We start from the raw sequence: 21,684 nt of genomic DNA, 5'->3' as shown, positions 1-21,684 counted from the left end.
TTTCTAAGGTGCGGTGCCCAGAACTGTACACAGTGCCCCAGATGTGGTCCAACCAGGGCTTTTATAGCTGTAACGTAACTTCCTCCCCTTTATATTCCAGCCCTCCAGCTTTAAAGGTTGACATTCCATTAGCCTTTATGATTATATTTTGTACCTGACCACTACATTATAGTGATCTATGTACATGGGCCCCCAAATCTATTTGAACCTCCACTGTTCCTGGATTTTCACCATTTAAAAAATACTCAGATCGATGTTTTCTTGTTCCGAAATGGATGACCTCACATTTTCCTGCATTGAAATCCATCTGCCGCAGTTATGCCCATTCACTTAATCAATCAATGTCTCTGTAATTTTAAGCTCCCTTCTACACTACTTACTATGCCACCCATCTTTGTTTCATTGGCAAACTTGGATATATGGCTCTCTAACTTGTATTCTAAGTTATTAATAAATGTAGTGAATAGTTAAGACCCCAGCAGAGATCCCTGGGATACCACTAGTCATTTTCTTCCAATTCGAGTACACATTACAAGACTCTCTGGGGGACAAATTGGACAGTGGCCGTTTTTGGGCCAGGATAGCATGATGTGCTGTTACCCCGCGCCCAATGGTTCCTGCGCAGGCAGGATGCAAGTTTCCTGGCGCGGTGGACTCAATTGCAATCAGCGTTCCATTCCGGGCCTTGCTCATGGAATCAGTGCAATTCACACTTTCCACCACCGGGGGAGCTCAATCTCTTAAAGGCAGACTGTCTGTTAGAAAGCTCTTCAATGCAGCTGGTACCTCTTATTTGCTGAAAATAACGTCTGAACGGAGATCAGGCATCGCACACGTAAAGCACAGATGCAGGTCCCGTCCCTATGTTTACACACTGAGTTATGTTAACACATTGAATAAAGGATGTGCACCACTAAATCCCACATCCTCCAATCTGCATGCCAGACCTCACCAATCTGCTGATCTGAGTTTGTACGAGGCCTGCGAGATGGTGTGCACCAAAGTTCTCTGCTGATGCACCAAGGGCGTTGGTGCAAGAGCTGGACAAAAAGAGGGGCATCCTATATCTGCAGTGGGGGGAGGGAGGGGGGCAATAGTCCCTCTAGACATACACCCAAACGGCAGTGGGAGGCAGTAGGGGACGAAGTCAGTGCCAGGCGCACAGCATCATGAACATGGATGCAGTGCAGGAAGAAGTTCAGTGCTTTGACATGATTGGTCAAGGTGAGTGAGGTCAACTTTAAGTAGTGTCTCCTACCAACTGCACAATGTACCACACACCCATCACCCACACACCAACAAACTCTTTCCATCAGTACTCAACTCTTCCAACCAGATGCTTCCTCTCACCCTCACACATTACCACTGTTTCAAGCCGCCCACCCACAACTCACAAGCCACAAGCTGGCAGCTATTCAACCATAACAGGCACATCACCCAGACAACACGCATTCTTGCAGGAGAAGGTGGCGCATATCAAGAGGCAGCAAGTGGCAGTGGCATTTAGCCCCTCGAGCCTGTTCCGCCATTCAATAAGATCATGGTGGACCTGTGATCTAACTCCATATACCCGCCTTAGCTCCATCCCTTAATACGCTTGGTTCACAGAAATCTATCAGTTTCAGATTTAACTTTCACTCGTGAGCTAGCATCACCATCTGCAGAAGAATGTTCCAAATGTCTCTCACCCTTTGTGTGTAGAAGCATTTTCTAACTTCACTCCTGCACGTCCTGGCTCTAAATGTTAGGCTATGTCCCCGCGTCCTCGTATTCAAGTCTAGGAGACCTCTAAAAACAGTTTAAAATGTCTCGGCAGCCAGAAGCAAAAATCTAGCCACAAACCTGTAAATCCTGCAAGGTCTCTTTTAAATAGCGCCGATGGGGGGTCCTCCAGGAACTCTACGATACGTTTAGATGGTCGGGGTTAAGACTGTGCGTTGAGTTGAGCGTTAAGTCACAAAATGGTGTCTATCACTTTAAATCAGCGTTGCACACTGATTTCATCCATTTTCTCCCTACTTTACATGATTTCAGTGTTCGCCATCTGCGCCTGTGCAAACTCCTATACCAAGATGACATCTGGTGCATGTCATGCTGGAAACGTGCGTGCGCATCCAAGACGCCATCTTGGATGTCGGAGAGGCCGTGTTGCGCTGAAACAATGGGCGCTACACGACCCAATTTAGAGCCCTCTCTCTTCTACCGCCGAACCAATCCCCTAACCAGGTCAATAATTCGCCTTCAATTCCATGAGCTTTACTTTTTGCTTCCAGTCTCTTGTGAGGAACTTCATCAAATGCCTTCTGGAAGTCCATATAACCTACATCCATAGATATTCCTGAAAAAATGTAATTAGGTTAATTAGACATGACCAATCCTTTACAAAGCCATGTTGCCTCTCTCTAATCAGCTCAAATTTCTCTCAGTGTTCACTCAATTTGTCCTTAATTATAGATTCCAATAGCCTCCCCACAACAGATGTTAGACTATCAGGCCAATTCTGGTTTCTCTCTCTCACCTTTCTTAAATAATAGAGTTATGTTTGCAATGTTCCAATCCAATTCCTGAATGGAGAGAACTTTAGAAGATTATGGCTTAAGAACATAAGAACATAAGAAATTGGAGCAGGAGTAGGCCAATCGGCCCCTCGAGCCTGCTCCGCCATTTAATAAGATCATGGCTGATCTGATCCCAACCACAAATCTAAAGAACACAAGAAGTCGGAGCAGGACCCGGCCACATAGCCCCTGGGCCCTCTCCGCCACCCACAGGGCATTGACCGATCCGAACTCAGCTTCATGTCCAATTTCCTGCCCGCTCCCCATAACCCCTAATTCCCTTTACTTCGAGGAAACTGTCTATTTCTGTTTTAAATTTATCTAATGATGTAGCTTCCACAGCTTCCTGGGGCAGCATATTCCACAGACCTACCACCCTCTGAGTGAAGAAGTTTCTCCTCATCTCAGTTTTGAAAGAGCAGCCCCTTATTCTAAGATTATGCCCCCTAGTTCTAGTTTCACCCATCTTTGGGAACATCCTTACTGCATCCACCCGATCAAGACCCCTCACAATCTTATATGTTTCAATAAGATCGCCTCTCATTCTTCTGAACTCCAATGAGTAGAGTCCCAATCTACTCAACCTCTCCTCATATGTGCGCCCCCTCATCCCCGGGATTAACCGAGTGAACCTTCTTTGTACTGCCTCGAGAGCAAGTATGTCTTTTCTTAAGTATGGAGACCAAAACTGTATGCAGTATTCCAGGTGCGGTCTCACCAATACCTTATATAACTGCAGCAATACCTCCCTGTTTTTATATTCTATCCCCCTAGCAATAAAAGCCAACATTCCGTTGGCTTTCTTGATCACCTGCTGCACCTGCATACCAACTTTTTGATTTTCTTGCACTAGGACCCCCAGATCCCTTTGTACTGCAGTACTTTCCAGTCTCTCGCCATTAAGAAAATAACTTGCTCTCTGATTTTTCCTGCCAAAGTGCATAACCTCACATTTTCCAATATTATATTGCATCTGCCAAATCTCCGCCCACTCACCCAGCCTGTCTATATCCCCTTGCAGGTTTTTTATGTCCTCCTCACTCTCTACTTTCCCTCCCATCTTTGTATCATCTGCAAATTTTGATATGTTGCACTCGGTCCCCTCCTCCAAATCGTTAATATAGATTGTAAAGAGTTGGGGACCCAGCACCGACCCCTGTGGAACACCACTGGTTACTGGTTGCCAGTCCGAAAATGAACCATTTATCCCAACTCTCTGCTTCCTGTTTGATAACCAATCCTCCACCCATGCCAGAATATTACCCCCAATCCCGTGATTTTTTATCTTAAGTAATAATCTTTCATGTGGCACCTTGTCGAATGCCTTCTGGAAGTCTAAATACACTACGTCCACTGGTTCCCCTTTATCCACCCTATACGTTATATCCTCGAAGAACTCAAGCAAATTTGTCAGACATGACTTCCCCTTCATGAAGCCATGCTGACTTTGTCCTATTAAATTATGCTTATCTAAATGTTCCGTTACTGTCTCCTTAATAATAGACTCCAAAATTTTACCCACCACAGATGTTAAGCTAACTGGCCTATAATTTCCAGCCTTCTGCCTACTACCCTTTTTAAATAACGGTGTTACATTAGCAGTTTTCCAATCTGCCGGGACCTCTCCTGAGTCCAGGGAATTTTGGAAAACTATCACCAAAGCATCCACAATCCCTACTGCCACTTCCCTCAAGACCCTAGGATGGAAGCCATCAGGTCCAGGGGATTTATCCGCCTTGAGTCCCATTATTTTACTGAGTACCATCTCCTGAGTGATTTTAATCGTATTTAGCTCCTCCCCCCCGAGAGTCCCCTGTTTGTCCAGTGTTGGGATATTCTTAGTGTCCTCTACTGTAAAGACTGAAACAAAATATTTGTTCAGCATTTTTGCCATCTCCATGTTTCCCACCATTAATTTCCCGGTCTCATCCTCTAAGGGACCTATGTTTGCCTTAGCCACCCTTTTTCTTTTTATATAACTATAGAAACTCTTGCTATCTGTTTTTATATTTTTTGCTAGTTTCTTTTCATAATCTAACTTCCCTTTCTTAATCAATCCTTTAGTTACTTTTTGCTGTCTTTTGAAGAATTCCCAATCTTCTATCCTCCCACTAAGTTTGGCGACCTTATATGTCCTTGTTTTTAGTCGGATACTATCCTTGATTTCTTTACTTAGCCACGGGTGGCTGTCATTTCTTTTACACCCTTTTTTCCTCAGTGGAATATATTTATTTTGAAAGTTGTAAAATAACTCCCTAAATGAACACCACTGCTCATGTACCGTCTTACCCTTTAATCTATTTTCCCAGTCCACTTTAATCAATTCCGCTCTCATACCATCATAGTCTCCTTTATTCAAGCTCAGTACGCTTGTTTGAGAATCAACCTTCTCACCCTCTAATTGGATATGGAATTCAACCATGTTGTGGTCGCTCGTTCCAAGGGGATCCTTAACTAGGACATTATTAATTAATCCTGACTCATTACACAGGACCAGGTCCAAGGTTGCCTGCCCCCTTGTAGGATCAGTTACATACTGCTCAAGAAATCCATCCCTGATGCACTCAATGAACTCGTCCTCAAGGCTGCTCTGCCCAATTTGATTTGTCCAGTTAATATGATAATTAAAATCCCCCATAATTATGGCTGTTCCCTTATTACATGCCCCGACTATCTCCTGATTAATACTTCTTCCAGCAGAGTTGCAACTATTAGGAGGCCTATATACTACGCCCACTAATGTTTTTTTTCCCTTATTATTCCTTATCTCCACCCAAACTGTTTCATTATCTTGATGCTTTGTCCCAATATCATTTCTCTGTATTACAGTGATTCCTTCCTTTATTAACATAGCCACCCCACCTCCCCTTCCTTCCTGCCTGTCCTTCCTGATTGTTAAATACCCTGGCATATTTAATTCCCAGTCGTTGTCACCCTGCAGCCATGTTTCTGTAATGGCCACAAGATCATACCCATACGTAGTTATTTGTGCCGTTAACTCGTCCATTTTATTACGAATGCTACGTGCATTCAGATAAAGAACTTTCAAATCTGTTTTGTGACGCTTAGTTCCTGCTTTTTCCTTTTTTAACACTTTACCTATTACTCCATACCTTCTGTCCCTTCCTGTTACGCTTTCCTCTCTCTCCCTGCTCAGGTTCCCAACCCCCTGCCACTTTAGTTTAAACCCTCCCCAACAGCACTAGCAAACACTCCTCCTAGGACAGCGGTCCCGGCCCTGCCCAGGTGCAGACCGTCCGGTTTGTACTGGTCCCACCTCCCCCAGAACCGTTTCCAGTGTCCCAGGAATTTGAATCCCTCCCCCTTGCACCATTCCTCTAGCCACGTATTCATTTGAAATATCCTCCTATTTCTACTCTGACTAGCACGTGGCACTGGCAGCAATCCTGAGATTACTACCTTTGAGGTCCTATTTTTTAATTTACCTCCTAACTCCCTATATTCTGCTTTTAGGACCTCATCCCCTTTTTTACCTATATCGTTGGTGCCTATGTGCACCACGACAGCTGGCTGTTCGCCCTCCCCCTCCAAAATGTTCTGTAGCCGCTCCGAGACATCCTTGATCCTTGCACCAGGGAGGCAACACACCATCCTGGAGTCTCGGTTGCGGCCGCAGAAACGCCTGTCTATTCCCCTTACAATTGAGTCCCCTATCACTATAGCTCTGCCACTCTTTTTCCTCCCAGCCTGTGCAGCAGAGCTACCCGTGGTGCCAGGAAGTTGGCTGCTGCTGCCTTCCCCTGATAAGTCATCCCCCCCAACAGCATCCAAAGTGGCATATCTGTTTGAGAGGGGGATGGCCACAGGGGACCCCTGCACTACCTGCCTGCATCTCTTACTCTTCCTGGTGGTCACCCATTCACTTCCTGCCTGTATACCCTTTACCTGCGGTGTGACCAACTCGCTAAACGTGCTATCCACGAGTTTCTCTGCATCGCGGATGCTCCACAGTGAGTCCACCCGCAATCTGCAATTTCCTAACCTACTTCCTTTAAAACCCTGGGGTGGAAACCATCAGGTCCTGGGGATTTGTCAGTCTTTAGTGTAGTGTTGTGTAGATGGGAGCTTTATTTGCTGATACTATTTTCTTGCTTATGTTAACTTTGGTAAGTTCCAGACTTTGACTTATTTTTAGTTTCCCTGGAATGTCAGATATATTATCCTCTTCCTCTACTGTGAAGACTGATACAAAGTGCAGGATATTAAGTGGGAAAAACGGGTGGGCTGGGGGCGGGGGGGCATTGAAAATTGTAACAATTTCAGACCCACCTCCAACTCGCCCATTTCTGGTTTTCACGGGGCCGGGACAAGGGGCGGGACGAGGGGCGGGGAACCAACCCATTCCCAGGAGGCGGGTTGGTCACTAAAACCTTCCAAGGAGGCTGCGGGCCTCCATTTTGAAAGGTTCTGCGATTTCAACCTCTGGGGGCCAGGATTCCCAGGCCTTCTCCTTCACGCCATGTGAGAGGAGGAGGAGAACACCCGAAACTGCAGGTAAGTTCCTTTATCGCACAGTTTGTGCGCACGGAGAAGCAGGAGTGCTTCCCCCAAACCCAACAGGCCGACCTACTGCGACCCCCTCCCCCCGACGATCGCGACTCCCCCACCATGCTGCCCCCCCATCCACACAATCTAAGATTTATCTGTTCACTTACCTCTTCCTTGCTCTTCTCCCGTCCGATTGAGTCCAGCCTGTCAATCAGTCTCGTCTGAGAGACGGGAAAAAGACAAAAAAAAAAATGTCCTGACGTCAAAATCATAAGGACATCTTGGAAACCCGTATTTCCGGGTTTCCCGTTCGCAATTCGACCAACCCAGCGCCTCCACCCACCTTCCCGGCTCGGAGCTAAAATTATGCCAAAAGTAATTATTCAACAATTCTGCCGTTTCTATTTTTTCATTTGCAACATTACCCACATCTGTTTCGGAAGGACCCACGTTACCATTGACGACCCCTTTTCTTCCAATATAATTGTAAAAACTTTTTGTGTTAATCTTGATATCCCTCCCAAGTTTCTTTTATTATTCTTTTTTTGCAGCTCTCACTATCTTTTTTTGTCTTCCTTTGCTGTTCTTGCTGTCTCTCCCAGGCCCCTGGATCTATGAGATTCTTTGCACTTTTATATGCTCCTTCCTTTCGTTTTATGTTATCTCTCACTTCTTTTGTCCACCATGGCTGTTTTATTTGGGAAGTAGAGCTCTTGCCCTTTAGGCTTATACACTGGTCCTGTATTAAGCGAAATTATTTTTTGATCACCTCCCACTGTTCATCAGTAGTTTTACCCGATAACAGTTTTGACCAGTTTGCCGTCGTCAGTCTCTGTCTCATCCCGTTAACATTCCCAAAATCTAGAATCTAAGTAACTGTGTGACGTTTCTCCTTTTCAAATCTAACATGGAACTCGATGATATTGTGATCACTGTCAGATAAATGTTCCCTTCCTGTTGGATTATTAACTAAGTCTGGCTCATTACTCATCACTAAATCTAGTATGGCCTGCCCTCTTCTTCTTGTCCTGCTCAATTGGTTCTAGAACACATTGTTCCAGAAAGCTATCTTGAATGCACTCAAGAAATTCACTACCTTTCTGACTTGAGCTCGTCTGCTCTTCTCAATCCATTTGAACATTAAAGTCTCCCATGAAAATAACTCAGTTTTTGCTACAAGCTTCTCTAATCTCTGAATTAATACATACTACCACTTCATTGTCGCATCAGGAGGTCTGTAGACAACTCCCATTTATAGTTTTAAGTCCTCTCTTATTCCTCAATTCTTTTTGAGACTGGGACTGTTCTCCTTCGAGCAGAGAAAGTTAAGGGGAGATTTATTAGAGGTGTTGAAAACCATGAAGGGTTTTACTAAATAAGTGAGTAACTGTTTCCAGTGGCAGAAGTGTCGGTAACCAGATGACACAGATTTAAGGTAATTGGTTAAAGAGCCAGAGGGGAGATGAGGAGAAATTGTTTTAAACAGCGAGTTGTTATGATCTAGAATGCACTGCCTGAAAGGATGGTGGATGCAGATTCAATAATAACTTTCAAAAAGGAATTGGATAAATTGTTGAAGGGGAAAAAATTGCAGGGCGATGGGGAAAGGGCAGGGGAATAGGACTAATCGGATAGCTCTTTCAAAGGCACAATGGGCCGAATGGCCTCCTTCTGTGTTGCATCATTCTATGATTCTATGAAACAATGAAACCAAGGGCTCGATTTTCGCACTCGCAGTCGGGTGCGTTGGTGGCGGGGAGGGGGCTGCGAAAATCGGGGATTCCCGGGGCGGGAGCCCGGCTCCAACCCGCCCACTTCCGGGTTCCCCACTGACGCGCTCACATGCACGCAGCCCCCGCATGTGGGACTCCCGCCAGCAATTAAAGCCGGCAGGGTGCCACTTAAAGTAATTGAACAGGTACTTCAGGTCGTTTACAGTCCTGATTGACCAGTTATTTTAGCAGGGATGGGATTTTGCAACTGACTGGGACTCTTTCCCGTACTGGGGGAAACACTCCCAGTTCAAATGGACGTGTTGCAGCCATCAGCCTGTGGCAGCTGCAAAGGTCTATTTGACAGGTCGGGGGCGGGGGGAGTCCCTCACTCATTGCAGGAGGCCACTCTGTCACTTTGGACAAAGTTTGGCCTCCACCACCACCCTCCTAACAATAAAATTCACCAACTTGCACACTTAACCCGGTGTCCAGACACATGTACCTAACTTGCGGACCCCTCAGATGTACATCTTCCGGATGGGGGCCGCCATAGCTGCAGTCATGACCTCCTCGGAGGACGAACAGCATCACCAGCCTCGCCGTCCACCTCTGACACGTGGAGCTCCACAACACAGTGCTGTGACACAGCCACCTGCACAGCAGGAGGGATGGCAACCGCAGAGAGAGATGTGTCGCAGAGGGCACTACCCTCACCACAGGGTCCACAGACAGAGGCTCAGCTTCCTGGACCTCTCTGAGCAGCAGTGCACACGGAGGCTCAGAGTCACTAGACATGTAGTCGTGGACATCTGCAGCCTCCTTCATGCCGAGCTGCTCCTGGCTGGCCCGAGCACCATCTTCTTACCTGTCGCTGTCAAAGTCACCACTGCCCTCAACAACTTCTCCTCCGCATCCTTCCAGGGTGCCACCGGGGACATCGCCGACGTCTCTCAGTCGTCTGCACAAAAGAGCCCTGCAAATACACCTACACCCACTCTGCAGTGACACGATGGATGGCATCAGTTGTGGGTCTTAGTGATCCTCAGGAAAGGGCATTATTGCACAAACCAGACAAGATTCGCAAAGACATGGCACTGGTGGTGCCAATATAATATGTGATGTGAGTTGATCAGAAATTAAATATAAGTAAAAACCATGACAAACCCTCAAACACCATTGTACATCCCCTTCATGCTCACGACACGTTTGCCTTACGCTTTCTACTGCACATATGTGATGCATGCCCTGTGGTTGCAGCACAGGTAGTGGCAGGTTGAGTGAGGCTGACTGTGAAAGAGATGCATGAGAGGGTAAGTCTGAGATAGAGCCATGAGATTGTATGAGGATTGGGTTGAGTGGTAGTGGCTGGATGAGTACTGGCGAGGTGAGTAAGTGCAGGTAAGATGAGGATGAGGTTTGAGTGGGTGTGAGGGGTGATGTGACAGAGTAGTGTTGGCAGTGCAGAAGGAGATGTGGGGTGGGGGCAGTGATGTGGCAGATGGAGTGTAGGGGAATGAGTAAGTGTACTCACTTTGGCTGACCTACTTAGGTCATTGCAACGCCTCCTGCACTGTATGCAGGTGGGCGATATGTTGGTGGTGCTGGTGACCTCCTCTGCTACCTTGTGCCAGGCCTTCTTGGTGGCAGAAGCAGGCCGCTTCCTCCCGCCCGCCGGGGGGATGATCTCTGTCCTCCCCTTCTTCCTCACCCCATCTAATGATACCTGGAGTGAGGCATCATTAAACTGGGAGCAGCCTTCCCCCTGGGCTGCTCCATGCTGTAATTATTCCGATTTCTTGCAGCATCAGTCAGTGGAGGACTGCCCCTTCAAACAGAGCTCCTCCAGCTGACAGACCTTACTGCGCATGCGCAGTCCGCCGATGTGGAGAACAGGTCAGTGGATCCAATCAGTCTGCGATTGCGCGCGGAGCAGACTGATTTCACCGGGTGCGTTCCCCACGCGTCCAATCGACCCCCCGCCGCCATGGTAATATCGGGCCCCAAGTCTCCATCTGCCCTCTCAGGTGGGTGTAAAAGATCCCATGGCACTATTCGAAGAAGAGCAGGGGAGATCTTCCAGCATCCTGACTATTACTTATTCTCAACCAACATCACTAAACCAGTTGATCTGGTCGTTATCTAATTACTGTGGTGACTTGCTGTTCTCAAACTGGCTGCTGAGTTTCCCCTCATTTCAAAAGTCACTGACCTTCAAATATATTAATTGGCTGTGAAACGCTTTGGTGCGTCCTGAGGTCGTGAAAGGCGCTGTATAAATGCAAGGTCGTTCTTTGGTTTCTTTTTTTCTCTTCCTCCCACAATCAACATACTTTAAAACACGAGTTAAACGTCACACACTCACTGTTATTTAATTGCCTTGTCTCCTTCCTTACTGTCTACAACCATTGAGCAGTGTTACACAATAAGCATTGGCCCTGCTCCTAGTTTTTCAATTAAAAATAGTAATAATAATCTTACAAGCTGTGTAATATTTTCACATTCCCTGAAGGATTTTGTTAAGGGCGGAGATGATCCACACTGGATTGGATTGACGGACGAGGAAAAGGAAGGCACCTGGCAATGGGTGGATGGTGCAGGCCCGCTCTCTGAACCTGAGTGAGTACTGAGAGGTGTGAGTGAATGGAGGGGACGCAGAACAATATTCCCGGGAAACTGGGTGGTGAGACCTCGGCTCAGTGATCTTCGGAGCTTGACCTCAAATCCAATCAGATTCCCGGAATAAAATCCCGTGTGTTTGTCGGTTCCAGTGTTCACTGTGTGATTAGTCTGCACAGTCTGACTGTACAAGGAACAGTCTGGGCTTCATTTTAACTTCAGGCGATAGTGTAAAACGGGCGATATCGGATCGGCCGCCCGTTCTACACCTCCCACCATTTTCCTTTCCAATTGTCTTTGTGAAAATGTTAAAATTCGCCCCTGGGCCGGGGGTGGGGCCTGAGAAACCATTCTGGGCTGAATGTTCACTTTTACCGTCGGGATAAAACGGGCGGGAGCGAATCGGCCGGTGGTTTTACATTCTGTACGATTTTAATCTCCACTCACTTCGATGGGAACGACTATCGAGCGGAATGTCAGCGGGCGGCGGATCTCCTGTCACCCGTTTACCGTCGGGCGGGAAGAATGAAAATGAACCGCACGGCGTGTAGTTCCCGACTGAATTACCAACTGCAGTAGGAAATGATAAAAGGATATTTAAAATAAATGATTCAATCTGGGGATGTGGGCATCGCTGGCGAGGTGGGTATTTATTGCCCGCCCCAGTTACCCTGAGAAGGTGGTGGTCATTATACTTCGAATGGTAGCGGTTTGATACAACTGAGTAACTTGCGAGGCCACTTCAGAGTCAAGCAGGACGGTGTGGGACTGGAGTCACATATAGGCCGGACCGGGTAAGGGCGGCAGGTTTCCTTCCCTAAAGGACATTAGTGAACCAGTTGTGTTGTTACCACAATCCGACAGCTTCACGGTCACTTTCACCAATACCAGCCTTTCATTAACAGATCTTTTTTCACTGAAATCAAATTCTCAAACTGCCATGGTGGGATTTGAACTTACGTTCTCTGGATTATTAGTCTGGGATTCGGGATTATTAATCCAGTTACATAACCTTTACGCTACAAGCACTCCACTAACGTCACCTATAACCCCTACATAACCGTACCCCATAACCGCTACACCACAGTACCCCATAACCCCTACACTACCACCAATCCACTGCCGGCCCTCCAACACCCCCACCGCTGTCCCCTATAACCCCTACACTACTGTAACCTATATCCTAGAACTCCAACACGACCACACCCTGTAACCTGTAATCCCTGCATTACCGTAACCTATAACCCCTACACTACCGTTCCCTATAACCTATAACCCCTGCACTACCATAGTCTATTACATATAACCCCTACACTACCGTTCCCTATAACCCTTGTTACAGGGCACTACCACCTCGGAGCCTTTTTGTCCCACAAACAGTCGTCCTAGAATAAGCCGCACTTAAAGCACTTTTTATAGTTAACAGAACACTAAACAAAACTACACAGTACATTCGATTCAGCAGGACCGAGAAAACTCTCCAATTCCCAGCCTCGACCAGTTCCCCTGCTTCTGTTGAACCTCGCCCTTCGATGCTCACCTGGCTGGGGGGAGGTCTCCAACCACTGCAGTAGCAATTAGCTCTTACATAGAATGTAAATCACAGAAGCAGGCCATTCGGCCCAACAGATCCATGCCTGTGTTTATGCTCCACACGAGCCTCCTCCCTACTTCATCGAACCCTATCAGCATATCCTTCTATTCCTTTATCCCTCATGTGTTTCTCTAGCTTCCCCTTAAATGCATCGATGCTATTCACCTCAACTACTCCTTGTGGCAGCAAGATCCACATTCTACAACTCTCTGGGTAAAGAAGTTTCTCCTGAATTCCCTATTGGATTTATTAGTGACTACCTTATATTAATGGCCCCTAATTTGGTCTTCCCCACAAGGATGAGGGACCCTCCCCAGGGATGAGGGACTTAAATTACGTGGATAGACTGGAGAAGCTGGGATTGCTCTCCGTGGAACAGAGAAGGTTGAGAGGAGATTTGATAGAGGTATTCAAAATCATGAAGGGTCCAGATAGAGAGAAACTGCTCCCATTGGTGGAAGGGTCAAGAACCAGAGGGGTTAGATTTAAGGTGATTGGCAAAAGAACGAAAGGTGACATGAGGAAAAACTTTTCTACACAGCGAAAGGTTAGGATCTGGTTTGCACCCGAGGGGGTGGTGGAGGCAGATTCAATCATGGCCTTCGAAAAGGAACTGGATAAGTACTCGAAAGGAAAAAAAAATAGGGCTACGGGGAAAGGGCGGGGGAGTGGGACTACCTAGATTGCTCATGCATAGAGCTGGCACGGCCTCGATGGGCTGAATGACCTCCTTCCGTGCTGTAATCTTTCTATGATTCTAAGTGGAAACATTTTCTCTTTGTCTAACCTATCAAATCCTTCCATTATCTTAAAGACCTCTATCGGGTCACCCCCCACCCCCCCACCGCCAGTCTTCTCTTTTTTAGAGAAAAGAGCCCCAGCCTGCCCAGTTTTTCCTGATAGGTATAACCTCACAGTTGTGGTATTATCCTAGTAAATCTTTTTTGCACTTTCTCCAGTGCCTCTATCTTCCTAAAGGTGCGGTTCTTAAAGGGGAATACCCTTCCCCTTAAAGGCGAGATATTAAAAGGGCAATACCTTTCCTCTGGTGTCAGGGCCCTCATTTGCCTGCAGCTGAAATACTGGCCCTCAATCACCTTGTTACATCCCCCTCCAGCCACCCCTCTCCCCAGCATAGACCCACCTGCTCCAGCAGCCTGCACCACGAGGCAGTACATCGGGAGCGGGCAGCGGCATTCCCATGAACCACTCCTGCCCGGTGTTCCACCTCAACCAGTAGGGCTGGAGCGACAAAAACCACCGAGAAACACAGGAATTCTTCTCCTTGTTAGTCCGCATCCACCTGAGGGCCGCGTGATCGGTCACCAGGAGAATCTGGCGCCTCAGCAGGTGGTACCTTCGAGTTTCCACCGCCCATTTAATTGACAGGCACTCCTTCTCTACCGTCGCCCATCGTTGCTCCCTCGGCAACAGTTTTCTGCTCCGGTAAAGCATGGGATGTTCCTCTCCCTCAATTATTTGAGAAAGTACAACTCCGAAACCCACCTCTGAAGCATCGGTCTACAGAATGAACTTTAGGCTAAAGTCTGGGACCATGAGCACAGGATCATTACACAGGGCTTGGCTCAGGTCCCTGAAAGCTCTAGGGTTCCTCTGTACCTTTTGCTTTGGTCCGGTTGGTAAGGGGGCGACTCAGGAGCAAAGCCAGGAATAAGTCGTCGGAAATAACCGCGATACCCAGAAAGGCTCCGACTTGATTCCCATTCACTGTCGGGGCCAGGCTTTTATAGCTTCAACTTTGCTCACCTGAGGCTTCACCTCACCCCTTACAGTGGAACTTAAGTACTTGGTATCTGACAACCCAATGTGGCACTTCTCTGGGTTTGCTGTGATCCCAAATATCCTTATTCTGCCTCTACTTTACGTAAATGGGAACCCCAGTCTGTATTATAGATGATTTCTTCATCCACGTGTGTTGCCGCATACCGGGTATGAGTCCTCAATACTTGCTCCATGACTCTTTGGAACCAAACAATGGGGCTACTCCATTCACCATGTGATTCTTCAATCATACCTCGCTCCAACATCCTCTTCATCTCCGGACTAACTTCCCTCTGTTTGGCTGCTGGGACTCTGTACGGTCTTACCTTTATTGTCAACCCAGGGGCGTCACCAGTTCACGGCAGATCACCCTCGTCCTCCTGGGTTGAGAGGTGAATACATCGTGGTTCTGATCTACTCTGTGCAGAGCCTGTCTACTGAACTGTCTGAAGATCAGTATAGAGAGGTGAACTGTTCATTGTACCCTGGGGTCATAGAAACATAGAAAATAGGAGCAAGAGTCGGCCATTCGGCCCTTCGTGCCTGCTCTGCCATTCAAAATGATCATGGCTGATCGTCTAACTCAGTACCCTGCTCCCGCTTTTTCCCCATATCCCTTGATCCCTTTCGCATTAAGAAATATATCTCTCTTCTTGAATACATCTAATGACTTGGCCTCCACTGCTTTCTGTGGTAGAGAATTCCACAGGTTCACCACCCTCTGAGTGAAGAAATTTCTCCTCATCTCAGTTCTAAATGGCAATCCCAGTATCCTGAGACTGTGACCCCTGGTTCTGGACTCCCCAGCCATCGGGAACATCCTCCCTGCATCTTACCTGGCTAGTCCTGTTAGAATTTTATATGTTTCGATGAGATCACCTCTCATTCTTCTAAACTCGAGTGAATATAGGCCTAGTCGACCCAATCTCAACTCATACGTCAGTCCTGATCCAGGAATCAGTCTGGTAAACCTTTGTTGCACTCCCTCCATGGCAAGGACATCCTTCCTCAGATAAGGAGACCAAAACTGCACACAATACTCCAGATGTGGTCTCACCAAGGCCCTGTATAACTGCAGTAAGACATCCCTGCTCCTGTACTCAAATCCTCTTGCAATGAAGGCGAACATACCATTCGTCTTCCTAACTGCTTGCTGCACCTGAATGCTCGCTTTCAGCGACTGGTGTACAAGGACACCCAGGTCTCGTTGCACCTCCCCTTTTCCCAATCTCTCACCATTCAGATAATAATCTGCCTTTCTGTCTTAACAACCAAAGTGGATAACCTCACATTTATCCACATTATAATGCATCTGTCATGTTCTTGCCCACTCACCCAACTTGTCTAAATCACATTGGAGCCTCTTTGCATCCTCCTCGCAGCTCACATTCCACCCCAGCTTTGTGTCGTCTGCAAACTTGGAAATGTTACATTTCGTTCCCTCATTCGAATCATTGATATATATTGTGAATAGCTGGGGCCCAAGCACTGATCCCTGCAGTACCCCACTAGTCATTGCCTGCCACCCGGAAAAAGACCCGTTAATCCCTACTCTCTGTTTCCTGTCTGTCAACCAATTCTCAATCCATGCCAGTATATTCCCCCAATCCCATGTGCTTTAATTTTGCACACTAACTTCTTGTGTGGGACCTTATCAAAAGCCTTCTGAAAATCCAAGTACATCACATCCACTGGTTCTCCCCTATCTATTCTACTAGTTACATCCTCAAAAAACTCCAGTAGATTTGTCAAGCATGATTTCCCTTTCATAAACCCATGCTGACTTTGTCCAATCCCGTTAATGCCTTCCAAGTGTTCTATTATCCCATATTTTATAATAGACTCTAGCATTTTCCCCACTACTGATGTTAGGCTAACTGGTCTCAAATTCCCTGTTTTCTCTCCCTCCTTTTTTAAATAGTGGGGTTACATTTGCCACCCTCCAATCTGTAGGAACTGTTCCAGAGCCTGTAGAATTTTGGAAGATGATCACCAATGCATCCACTATTTCCAGGGCCACTTCTTTTAGTACTCTGGGATGTAAATTATCAGGCCCTGGGGATTTGTTGGCCTTTAGCCCCATTAATTTCCCTGGCACTATTTTTTTTACTAACACTGGTTTCCTTCAGTTCCTCCCTCTCACTAGACCCTTCGTTCCCTAACATTTCTGGGAGGTTATTTGTGTCCTCCTTTGTGAAGACAGAACCAAAGTGTGTGTTTAATTGTTCTGCCATTTCTTTGTTCCCCATTATAATTTCCCATTTCTGACTTTAAGGGACCTACATTTGTCTTCACTAATCTTTTTCTCTTGACATATTTATCGAAGCTTTTACAGTCAGTTTTTATCTCTTTGTCCTCCTTTGTTGAATTCTAAACTGCTCCCAATCCTCAGGCTTGCCGCTTTTTCTGGCAATTTTATATGTCTCCTCTTTGGATCTAATACTATCCCTAATTTCTTTTGTAAGCCACGGTTGAGCCACTTTTCCCATTTTATTTTTGTGCCAGACAGGAATGAATAATTGTTGTAATTCCTGCACATGTTCTTTAAATATTAGCCATTGCCTATCCACCATCATCCCTTTTAGTAAAGTTCCCCAATCTATCATAGCCAACTCGCACCTCATACTTTTGTAATTTCCTTTATTCAGGACCCTAGTTGCGGATTCAACGACTTCACTCTCCATTTTAATGAGGAATTCTATCATGTTATGGTCGCTCTTCCCTAAGGGACCCCGCACAACAAGATTGTTAATTAATCCTTTCTCATTGCACAATACCCAGTCTCGGATCGCCTGTTCTCTAGTTGGTTCCTCAACGTATTGGTCTAGAAAACCATCATGTACACACTCCAGGAATTCATCCCCACAGTATTATTGCTAATTTGGTTTGACCAATCTACATGTAAATTAAAGTCACCCATGATTATAGTTGTACCCTTCTTGCATGCGTCTCTAATTTCCTGTTTAATGCCTTCCCTACATCTCCACTATTGTTTGGGGGCTTACAGACAACCCCCACCAACGTTTTCTGCCCCTTGGTGTTTCTTAGCTCCACCCATACAGATTCCACATCATGAATTTCCGAGCCAATATCCTTCCTCACTATTGCATTGATTTCCTCCTTTACTAACAGCACTACCCCACCTCCTTTCCCTTTTTGCCTGTCCTTCCTAAATATTGAATACCCCTTGATGTTGAGTCCCCATCCTTGGTCACCCTGCAGCCATGTCTCCGTAATCGCAACTATATCATAACCGTTAATATCTATCTGCACTGCTAATTCATCTACCTTGTTGCGAATGCTCCACCCATTAAGACACGATGCCTTTAGACTTGTCTTTTTAAGATTGCTAGTCATCTTAGTTTTATTTTGCACTATGACCCAATTTGTTTCTCGCCCTTATTTTCTCTGTCTTCCACTATTGCTTCTTCCCTTTCTGTCTTTTGTTTCTATCCTTGTTTCCCCCTCCTCTGTCTCACTGCTCAGGTTCCCATCCCCCTGCCATTCTAGTTTAAACCTTCCCCAACAGCACTAGCAAACACCCCCACGCGGACATCGGTCCCGTTCCTGCTCGGGTGTAACCCGTCCCACTTGTACAGGTCCCAATGTCCCAGGAATCTAAATCCCTCCCTCCTACACCATCCCTGCAGCCACGTATTCATCTAGTCTATTCTCCTGTTCCTATACTCACTAGCACGTGGCACTGGTAGTAATCCTGAGATCACTACCTTTGAGATCCTGCTTTTTAATTTATCTCCGAACTCCTTAAGTTCACCTTGCAGGACCTCATCCCTTTTTTTACCTATGTCGTTGGTACCGATATGGACCACGACTAATGGCTGTTCACCCTCCCCTCCAGAATGCCCTGCAGCTGCTCCGTGACATCCTTGACCCTCGCACCAGGAAGGCAAAATACCATCCTGGAGTCACGTTTGCGGCCGCAGAAGCACCAAGCTGTTCCCCTTACAATTGAATCCCCTATCACTATAGCCCTGCCACTCTTATTCCTCCCCTCGTGTGCAGCAGAGCCACCCGTGGTGCCACGAACTTGGCTCTTGCTGCTTTCTCCTGATAAGCCATCTCCCCCAACAGTATCCAAAGCGGCATATCTGTTTGAGAGGGGAGATGGCCCCAGGGGACTCCTGCTCTAACTGCCTAGTCCTTTTACTCTGCCTGGCAGTCACCCATTTTCTTTCTGACTGTGTAATCTTTACCTGTGGTCTGACCACCTCACTGAACGTGCTATCCACGATAATCTCAGCATCGCAGATGCTCCACAGTGAGTCCACCCGCAGCTCCAGCTCCGAAATGCGGTTAGCCGGTAGCTGCAGCTGGACACACTTCCTGCACACATGGTCGCCAGGGACACCGGTAGTGTCCATGAATTCCCACATAGTGTAGGAGGAGCATATCACAGGTGCCAGCTCTGCTGCCATGACTTGACTTAGAGTTACTCTGCGTTAACCTCTCGGACTCTCATCCCGCTCTCGGGACTTTCCTTTTACACTGCGCTCACCTCTCGGACTCCCATCCCGCCCTTGGACTCCCCTCCCGCCCTCAGACTCCACGCGTTTCCTCCACTACCTCTTCACATGACGGACTGGATCAGTTAACTGCTGCCGTTGAAAGTCTGAATTACACACATCCAGTCCCTCAGAATTTATCCCTTCCTCTGCTGGGAGGTTGGCCTGAGGGGCTTCTCTCTCCCCACTCGTACCAGGCCCTGGTTCCCCTCTGGGGCCAGAGAAGCCGAGGCGTCGGGGTCTTTGAAACATAGAAAATAGGAGCAGGAGTAGGCCATTCGCCCCTTCGAGCCTGCTCCGCCATTCAATATGATCATGGCTGATCTCAATACCATATTAAAGCTCTCTCCCCAGATCCCTTGATGCCTTTTGTGTCTCGAAATCTATCTAGCTGCTTCTTAAATATATTCAGTGACACAGTCTTCTGTAGTCGACAATTCCACAGGTTCACCACCCTCTGACTGAAGAAAGTTCTCCTCATCTCAGTCCTAAATGTCCTACCCCGTATCCTGAGACTGTGACCCCTTGTTCTAGACCCTCCAGCCAGGGGAGTCATCCACCCAGTCTGTCTAGCCCTGTCAGAATTTAATATGTTTCAATGAGATCCCCTCTCATTCTTCTAAACTCGAGTGAATACAGGCCTAGTCGACCCAATCTCTCCTCATACGACAGTCTTGCCGTCCCAGGAATCAATCTGGTGAACCTTCGCTGCGGTCCCTCTATGGCAAGTATATCCTTTTTTAGGTAAGGAGGCCAAAATTGCACACAATACTCCAGGTGTCGTCTCACCAAGGCCCTGTATAACTGCAGTAAGACATCCTTGCTCCTGTACTCAAATCATCTTGCAATGAAGGCCAACATACCATTTGCCTTCCGAACTGCTTGCTGCAGCTGCATGTTTGCTTTGAGTGACTGGTGTACAAGGACACCCAGGTTCCTTTGTACATTAACATTTCCCAATCTATCACCATTTAAATAATACTCTGCCTTTCTGTTTTTCCTTCCGAAGTGGATAACTTCACATTTATCCACATTATACTGCATCTGCCATGTATTTGCCCACTCTCTCAACTTGTCTCAATCGCCTTGAAGCCTCTTTGCATCCACCTCACAACTAACAATTCCACCTTGTTTTGTGTCATCGGCAAACTTGGAAATATTACATTTGGTTCCCTCATCCAAATCATTGATGTATGTTGTGAACAGCCGGGGCCCAAGCACTGATCCCTGCGGTACCCCACTTGTCACTGCCTGCCACCCTGAAAAAGACCCATTTATTCCTACTCTCCGTTTCCTGTCTGTTAACCAATTTTCAATCCACGTCTGCACATTACCCCAAATCCCATGTGCTTTAATTTTGCACACTAACCTCTTATGTGGGACTTTAACAAAGGCCATCTGAAAATCCAAATACACCACATCCACTGGTTCTCCCTTATCTATTCTACCAGTTACATCCTCAAAAAACTCCAGTAGGTTTGTCAAACACGATTTCCCTTTCATAAATTCATGTTGACTTTGTCTAATCCCGTTGATATTTTCGAAGTGTCCTGTTATCACATCCTTTATAATAGACCCTCGCATTTTCCCTACTACTGATGTTCGGCAAACCAGTCTGTAGTTCCCTGTTTTCTCTCTCCTTTTTTAAATAGCCTTGGTCCCCGACTAAAACTCTAGGATTCTCTGCCCTACTCCCCTGTGCTTCATCTCTCTTCTGTTCCCTTTTCGATTTTGTGGGTTTCTCGGATGCCTGATACAACTCCGGATCGGAGAAGGGAAGACTCGGGAGAGGCTCCCAACCTGCCCCCTTTCCTGTCGGCCGTCTATATCACCTCCCGTCCTTCGTATCAGGGTATCCTGGTTCGGGCAGCGTGTCGCTTCACGGCCCCACTCCCCCCGCTGGTATCGCGCGGCCCCGCTCCCCCCCCCCCCCCCCCGCCTGTATCGCGCGGCCCCGCTCCCCCCAGAGTTTTATCCGCCCGTGATCCAGTCCCATTCTTTGGACTCAGGGGGTCGCCCAGGGTTTTGTGGCCTGGAGAACGTCGGGGATTTGACCAGTTCCTCTGCTGCGAATTGTCTTTCAACCAACGCGATCAAATCTTGGGCATTGGCCGGGTCCCCTTGACCCACCCACTTCCTGATCTGGGGTGAAGAGCCCGTGGGTTGTGGTCCATCATCAAACAACTCCACCATCCTGGCAGGCGAGTCGCTGTCAGGTTGAAGCCACCGTCTGACCATATGAATCAAGTGATACATGTGAGAGTGGGGGGGCCTTGCCCTCCTGGTAGGAACAGGCCTTGAACCTCTGAGTCACACAGTTAAGGTGACGCCAGCCCTCCCGAGGATCTCCGACTTCAGCTCTGGGTATTGGCCTCCACCTGCGGCTC

At 47.2% G+C, this 21,684-nt stretch overlaps 1 protein-coding gene across 3 annotated transcripts in view; it reads left to right on the top strand.

Moving 5' to 3' along the window:
- LOC137302085 (CD209 antigen-like protein E) overlaps positions 1–21,684 on the top strand; it is a 57,414-nt gene that overhangs the window by 32,806 nt on the left and 2,924 nt on the right. For all 3 annotated transcript variants that reach the window (XM_067971771.1, XM_067971770.1, XM_067971769.1), the window contains one exon: positions 11,292–11,398. In XM_067971771.1, coding sequence (XP_067827872.1) covers positions 11,292–11,398 — 107 coding nt within the window. The remainder of the gene's footprint in view (positions 1–11,291; positions 11,399–21,684) is intronic.

The sequence above is a fragment of the Heptranchias perlo genome, chromosome 35 (genome assembly GCF_035084215.1).
Source record: "Heptranchias perlo isolate sHepPer1 chromosome 35, sHepPer1.hap1, whole genome shotgun sequence".
Classification (NCBI taxonomy): domain Eukaryota; kingdom Metazoa; phylum Chordata; class Chondrichthyes; order Hexanchiformes; family Hexanchidae; genus Heptranchias; species Heptranchias perlo.
This window is presented reverse-complemented; position numbering and strand designations above follow the sequence as displayed.